The sequence below is a fragment of the Benincasa hispida genome, chromosome 8 (genome assembly GCF_027475165.1).
Source record: "Benincasa hispida cultivar pf3 chromosome 8, pf3_genome.v1.1, whole genome shotgun sequence".
Classification (NCBI taxonomy): domain Eukaryota; kingdom Viridiplantae; phylum Streptophyta; class Magnoliopsida; order Cucurbitales; family Cucurbitaceae; genus Benincasa; species Benincasa hispida.
In genome coordinates, this window is record NC_143485.1 from 22,147,971 (window position 1) to 22,156,379 (window position 8,409).

The window sequence follows — 8,409 nt, forward strand, 5'->3', positions numbered from 1 at the left end:
TTCTACCATCGTAATGGTGTTAGTGTGTGTATTGACGATAATTTATAATTCTTGCATTTCTTAGCTAATTTTCATAAAATTGATGCAACTTTCCTTCCTTTTGGCCGCAATATCTAAATAAAGCAGCATAAATAACTTGTATTTCTACAAGTTATCACACCCCCAAATTTAGATATATGCTTGTCCTTAAGCATATCTTCTACTAAGGCAATAATGCTCAATTCCTATCATAAATTTTGCATCAATTGTTTGCTCTGAATGCTCCACTTAGGCACATTACTTAACAATGAAATTTCCTTCTATCCTTGCTAATTCATATCAAAGCCCTACTTTATTCTTTTATACTACAAATTTCTACTAAAAAATGCTTTTCTAGTTTTAAAAAGGGTGTTTACCTCTTCTTTATCAAAACAACTTGATGTGTCTGGATGCGATGGTCAAACTTTGCATCATTTATTAGAGACTATTGGTCATGGTTACACTCTTCATTTTGGCTTGTTCCCACGGGTATCATGCGAACATCCAACTTCGGTTGTGTGCCAATTTCAACTTTAACTCATGAATTTCAGAGGAGTTGTCTCTTGCATTCTTTTATTTTTCTTTTGCATTTTTCTCTCTTTTCATATTGCATTGTTCTTGGAAACCCACATTCGTTTTGGCTTGCTCTCACGGGTCTCATGCGAACATCCAACTACGAGCAGGCTCCTTTCACAACTAACTCTTATCAGGTTGGGAATTTTTTTTTTTTTTTTGAGATAATGAATGCATTTTTCTTAATGACCGCATACTCTTGATCTCATCTGCTCAGACCTTTCCCACCCCCAAATTTAGAGATGTGCAAGGTCCTCATTGCATTGTTTGGACAGAATAGACAAACAGTTAGACAAAATTTCAAAAAGAAGGTTTGAGAAGAATTTTGAAGGGTAAAAGGTAAAGCACTGATAAGCTACGAATTAACTAAGTGTTAGTTAGAAATTATAAAGTATGGAAAATGTTTCTAAGTGAATGCATATTATACATCATGGCAGCGATATGAATAATGCAAAAAGAATGGTTAAGAATATCGCATAGTTGACAAAGGATGATAAAGAAGAGGCACAGACATAAAGATAGAATTGCTACTTAGTTGTATTGAAAATTAACTAAGTATACAAATAATTACAAATAACGCAATACAAAAAATTTTCCTGTATAAAGAATCAAAGAATTTAATTAAACAATAAAAAATAATGAATTGAAATTATCTTTTGAATTTGATTCAAATGGGTGCACAATTAAAAATTAACACCGTGTTTTAATTAACACAAATGCATTTTTGCTGAGGATAGGCAACAACGCATGCATCCTCGCAACACACCCCTTAATTCAATGCATTTCTGGAGGATCGGGTGCACGGTATTTCTACCAGCTCAACACTACCTCAACATAGTGTATTTTCACTAAGGACGGGCAAAGGACACATATCTGCGCAACACACCCCTCAATGCAATGCAGTTGAGTGTAATGGACGCAAGGTGTCTCTTGTTATCCCACAATGCACCCATCATTGCGTTACATACCAATTTTTATTTTTTATTTTTTATTTTTTTACTTCATCAATAACGCAAGTCTTGACTTTGCGATGTTTAATGTTTCATCCAGTCATTCACAAAAGTTAAGAACAACGCTACTAATGCATACAAATTAAAGAAATTAAACATGACATGGAAATACTCAACTGAATTAAATTGAAGATAAATACAGAAAGCATTAAAAGCTAATTCTAATATGCAGTAAATAACACAATTTAGAAAGCAATAAAGGAAAGCTGTAAAGAAAGCAAGTACACATAGATAGGGATGCTGATTGAAAGAAGTTTTCAGAATTACCGCAATCACATCCCCTGCAAGGGTTAATCCTGCTTGCCCAAGTCAATGGTATTCATGCATCGATCTATGTTGCCTCCGTAGTAAGGCTTAATCCGTTGACCATTGACTTTAAACGCGTCGTTCCCATCTAAAGTTTTTAGTTCCACTACGTCATAAGGAAAGATAGTCTTGATTCGAAATGGCCCAGACCAGCGAGACTTCAAATTCCCTGGGAACAATCGCAAATGTGCATTAAATAAAAATACCTATTGACCTTCGATGAATGTCCGGTCATTTATGCGGTCGTCATGCCACTACTTGGTTTTCTCCTTATAGATCTTGGCATTTTCATAGGCGTCCCTTCGCCATTCGACCAACTGGTTCAGTTGCAACTTTCGGACTTTCCCCGCACTTGCTAAATCAAACTTTAGCTTCTTGCATACCCACATTTCCTTATGTTCCAACTTGAGCGGCAGATGACAAGCTTTTCCGAAGACCAGGGCATACGGGGACATGCCAATTGGTGTTTTATAGGCAGTTCTGTATGCCCACAGTGCTTTATCAAGCTTGGCCGACCAATCCTTCCTGGAGGTATTGACTACCTTCTCCAAGATAGTTTTGATCTCTCGGTTAGAAATCTCTACCTGCCCATTAGTTTGTGGGTGATAAACGGTTGCAACTCTATGGCTGACGTTAAATTTAGTCAATAGGTTGGTGATTATGCGGTTGATAAAGTGAGAGCCCTCATCGCTGATTAAGACCCGTGGCATCCCATATCGAGCAAAAATATTCTTCTTTAGAAACTTCGCCACTGTGGCCACATCATTCTTGGCACTTGCGAACCTCTAAGATTGACGTCAAGGGAATTTCATTTCTTTTAGACATATTCCCCATTCTCTAGCATTTATCGCACTGAACAACGTGGGCATGGGCATCCTTAAACAGTGTTGGCAAGAAATAGCCACTTTGCAAGACCTTTGCGGCAGTCCGCTACCTCCCAAAATGTCCTTCGTAAGGAGACTCATGACACAGCTCCAAAATGTGCTTGACTTCGTGCTCAGGAACACATCAACGCAATATGTGATCAGGTTCAAGTCGATATAGGAATGGGTCGTCCCAGAAATAAAATTTGACGTAATGTCTTAGCTTCTTCTTCTGCTGGTAAGTATAGTCATCTGGTATTTGACCACAAACAATGAAGTTCACAATGTCCACATACCAGGGAACATTAATATCTACTGACATCAGCAGCTCATCGGGGAATCTTTCCTCAATATCTTTTTCTCTCCCTTGAACCTCACAATTTTCCAATCTTGACAGATGATCAACAACTAGGTTCTCAGTGCCCTTTCGATCTTTGATTTCTAGGTTAAACTCTTGCAGAAACAATACCCACCGTATCAGCCTTGGTTTTGCATCCTTCTTTGTCATCAGATTGATCACAGAGTGATCAGTATACACCACAACGTTTGTTTCGATTAAGTACTGTCGTAATTTCTCCAGTGCAAATACCACTGCGAGCATTTCCTTCTCCATGGTTGTATAATTCTCCTGCGCATCATTCAACATTTTACTCGCATAGTAGATCGGATGCAATACCTTGTCCTTGTGCTAACTCAATATTGCGCCCACTGCATAACCGCTAGCATCACACATCAACGCAAATGGTTGCGTCCAATCCGGTGCAATCAAAATGGGTACGGTGATGAACGCATCTTTCAATGTGTTGAATGCTTCAGTGCACGCATCATCAAAATGATATTCACGGTCAGCTTCAAGGAGCGCACTTAGGGGCCTTGCGATCTGGGAAAAGTTGCGAATAAATCTTCGATAAAACCCAGCATGTCCCAGAAAGCTCCTAAGTGTTTTCACGTTCACTGGCGAAAGTAGCTTGGAAATTGCGTCGATTTTTTCTGGATCGACGTTCAATCCTGCCTTCGAGATCTTATGACCCAGAACAATCCCTTCTTCAACCATAAAGTGGCATTTTTCCCAATTCAGAACAAGATTCATTGCTACACATCTCTTCATGACTTTCTCGAGATTAGCTAAACAAAAGTTATAATTATTGCCGAAAACTGAAAAATCGTCCATGAATACTTGGACTGACTCCTCCAAGTAATCTGAAAAGATCGCCAACATACATCGTTGGAAAGTACCTGGCGCATTGCAGAGTCCAAATGGCATGCGTCGGAATGCAAACGTACCAAATGGGCGCGTAAAGGTTGTCTTGTCTTGATCCTCCGGTGCAATTGCTATTTGGTTGTACCCTGAATAGCTGTCAAGAAAGCAGAAGAATTCATTTCCAGCAAGTCTGTCTAACATCTGACCAATGAACGGGAGTGGAAAATGGTCCTTTTTAGTGGCCAAATTTAACTTGCGATAATCCATACAGATTCTCCACCCCGTGGTTGTTTTTGTGGGAATTAATTCATTTTTGTCATTAGTGACGACTGTTATCCCCCCTTTCTTTGGAACACACTGCAATGGGCTCACCCAGCTGTTATCAAATATCGGGTAGATGACACCTGTTTCCAGCCACTTCACTATTTCCTTCTTCACTACCTCTCTCATAGCAGGGTTCAAGGGACGTTCCCTTTCTATCGATCTTGTTTTTCCTTCTTCCAGACGAATCTTGTGCATGCAATACGAGGGACTGATTCCTCGAATGTTTGCCAAGGTCCATCCTAAAGCCTTTGCATTGTTTCTCAGGATCTGGACAAGTGCATCTTCCTTCTCCTTACTTAGCAAAGCAGAAATGATGACCAGTAACGTGTTGTTATCTCCTAAGTAAGCGTACTTGAGGTGCACAGGCAACGACTTCAACTCTAGCACGGGTGGTTCTTCCAAGGATGGCTTAGTGCATTGTGAAGTTCGTTCAGATAACCTGAGTGATTCAAAATTTGAATCAACATAAATTGTGGCACAATCCTCTTCCCATATTGCGCTGATTCCAAATTCTTCTTCCTTCAATTATTCTAGGGGTTCGTGCCAAGGTTCTTCCCATAGTTCCTCAATATATTGGCAATTCTCCATATCACTTGGGTACTTCAACGCATTGAAAACGTTGAACTTCACTTCCTGATCGTCAACTCTGATGGTGAGTTCTTCTTTTTGCACATCGATCAGCATTTGCCCTGTTACGAGAAATGAGCGACACAGGATGATAGATACTTCTCTGTTATCTTCATAATCCAATATGATAAAGTCCACCGGGAAGATAAACTTGTCCACTTGCACGAGTACATCCTCTATTTTGCCCTCAAAATGTGTTATCGATCTATTGGCCAACTGTAATGTGATCGTGGTTGGTCTTGCGTTGCCGATATCCAGCTTCTTAAAGATCGATAAGGGCATTAGATTTATGCTCGCCCCTAAATCGCACAGTGCATTCCCAACCTTCTTCCCTCCTATTGAGCAGGGCAATGTAAAACTCCCAGGGTCCTTCATTTTGGTGAGGATATTGTTTTCAAACAGTGCACTGCATTCATACGTTAATGCAACTGTTTCATTCTCCCTGATCTTTCTTTTGTTAACAAGTATATCCTTGAGAAATTTTACATAGCTCGGCATTTGTTCCAAAGCTTCTATTAAGGGAATATTGATGTATAATTGTCGGAGAACATCCAAGAACCTCTGAAATTGCTTACTATCATCTTTCTTCTTTATCCTGGATGGGAAAGGTGGAGGATCCCGTCGTACTTCTGTTTTAGTTGACTGTTTGTTGAGGTCCTATTCTTGTTGTGTTTCATTAGCTGGAGGTTGCGTTGATTTAAAATTCAAGTCTTGAGGAGCTTCATCTTTTGTAGGTATACTTACTTCTGGACTGGTAATTTTTCCATTACTGGTTGATTGGTCATCATCGACACTTAGATCTACTGGTCTTGTTGTTGGATCTAGTACTGGAGGCATAGGGGTTATTGTTTTACCACTCCTCAATGTTACTGCATGGCATTGCTCTTTACCTCATGGTCCCGATGCTCCTGAACTGCTAGGCAGCGTACCAGGTTCTTTATTTTTCAACTCAATTGCAAGCCGTTCAATCTGTTCTTCCAACCCTCTAAAGAAGTCAGCTTGCGATTGTCTAATTGCCTCGCTCTTTTCGATATAATGCTTCAATGAAGTCTCCAGAGACGAGGTACTGCAAGAGGTATCGTATAAGAACAGTTTGTCATAGGGTGGTATACTTTGAGAGTTACCTGGACTACAGTCCAGATTAATGAAGATCGGAAGGTTGCCTTGATCCCCTTGATAACTATTCTAATGGAATCTATGGCTCCCATGGTTGTGATTCCCGTCCCAACTTAAAGTTGGGTGATCCCACCAACCAGGGTTATAGATGTTACCAAATGACTCATTATAGATAGAATATACAGCCTGTTGATTCCACGGGCAGACTTCTGCTGGATGTGTCTCCCCACATTGAACGCAATTCATTGCGGCCACGTGCGTCAACGCATAAACTTGCGTTGAACCTTGAGAGAGATTTCTCTGTTGATTAGCCATCGCCTGAAGGAGCGAGGTCATCGTGATCATTTGATCTACCAGTGTGCTCATTGTATTAGTCGACACATCAGCACTTTCTACTATTTCTTGCTCCAAACCACTTTCCTCAAACCTGGTTTCAATCCACTCATCAGAATGTCGCGAAATACGATCTAATATGCTCTTAGCTTCCATATATGATCTGTCCATTAATCCTCCTACTGCGGAGGCATCGACAACTGCTTGCGTTGATTGATCTAAGCCATTGTAAAAAGTCTCCATCAGAATGCTATCGGGAATCTCGATATGCGGAGAACTCTTCACTAACTGTTTGAAATGCACCCAGGCGGTGCTCAAAGTTTCATAACCATTTTGCTCAAAATTCAACACATCCCTCCGTCTCTTTGCATTGACGGCTGAAGGGAAGAATCTGTTCATGAACCTGTCAACCAACTGTTCCCATGTGTTAATCTCATCTGGCTCTAACGACTGAGCCCACCTCTTTGCTTCATCCCGCAGTGTATACAGGAAAAGATATAACCTAAGTCCTTCTTGAGTCACACCAGGCATGGGGAATGCACTACACATGTCTACAAAATTCGTTAAATGCGCATGTGGGTCTTCTCCTTGTAATCCTCCGAATTGACCCACATTCTAAATCATCTGCAGCATAATCGGTCTTATTTCAAATCTTGCATTCTCCTCAACCGTTGGTCTTAAAAATTGCGGTAAATTAAAATATGCGGTAAAGTAAAGTTGCGGTAATAAAATAAAATGCAATAAAAGTAAACCTAAGCTACGTTGATACAAGATATAGGTTACATGATACATGATACCGAGTTTGAGACTGATTGTGAAGATTATTCAAAGAATCGTGTTATGTAGTGGCAAGACTTTATGTACGAAGCAGAAACAGAAAAGATAATTAGTACAAACATCGTAGGTTCATTAATTACGTTAAAGATATAACTACGATTCCACTTTCCCTTAACATACACCTCTCGGTGATCGGTCGTGTTCCTACATCTCTGTGGTGAAACAGGGATGAACGTAATGAACACAAGGTTGCTTCCATCTTTGGAAGAACGTATCGATTTAGTTAACGCATTCTTCTAACCTTCTCTGGACAGATCAGAATGGCATCTTCACTTCTGCTCTCATAGGTAAAGATGTCGTCTAGCATGCTCTAGCTAAATATATTTATTTTTTTAGCACAAATTAATTTACTTGTTTAATTCATTCTAATTACCAAGGGATTAAGAAAACATCGTGGAGAAATCGATTAATGGAGGAACAGAAGTAGATAGAAATATGGAGATGAAAATGATCATGACATTTAATTATAGAATCAAGCGTCTGATACATGGTGTAAGAAGATGAGATACAATTGATGATAGAGATAGAAACAAACACAGAAGAGTGCCAACATCTTGACACAGATCTGGATGGAGAAATCGCTTGCCGGCGTCTAGAATGAATGGAAGGATGAGCGTCCCTCTCAGGCTTGCTCAACTTGTAGAGTTGATCTAGGTACAGAGCTTCATGGCAGGGATTTGGAATGATTCGCCCTGAGACTCACCTCTCGGCCTTGCCTCTTTTCTTCTGTTATGCAATCAATCCGTCGAAAATGCACAACGGTTAGTTGTACATGTGTCAAAATCCTCCACGATTGCGTTGCTCATTTGCATCTTTCGATCGTGTGCCTGCATGCGGTGTTGTTTTTTCTTACCACATGCGGTTTAAGTTGCGTTGATCGCAAAGCTCTTGATCGATTGTCACATACTCCGACATTGCGTTGATCATCTATTCATTCCGGAATGATGGGCGCAATACGACGTAAATGGGTTGATCTTTTCTCTTGATCCATGAACGCATGCGGTGACTTGATTTCCTGCAAAACAAACTTGAAATATTCTTTTCTACCATTGCAATGGTGTCAGTGCATGTATTTGACAACAATTTATAATTCTTGCATTTCTTAGCCAATTTCCATACAATTGACGCAACTTTCCTCTCTTTTAATCGAAATATCTAAATAAAGCAGTATAAATAACTTGTATTTCTACAAGTTATCAGT

General features: G+C 39.9%; 1 protein-coding gene across 1 annotated transcript; it reads right to left on the reverse strand.

Moving 5' to 3' along the window:
- Positions 1-4,820: 4,820 nt before the first annotated feature.
- LOC120083980 (uncharacterized) lies at positions 4,821-5,420 on the reverse strand. Its single transcript, XM_039039885.1, has one exon. It carries the CDS (start codon positions 5,418-5,420, stop codon positions 4,821-4,823), a length of 600 nt encoding a protein of 199 aa, XP_038895813.1.
- Positions 5,421-8,409: the final 2,989 nt, after the last annotated feature.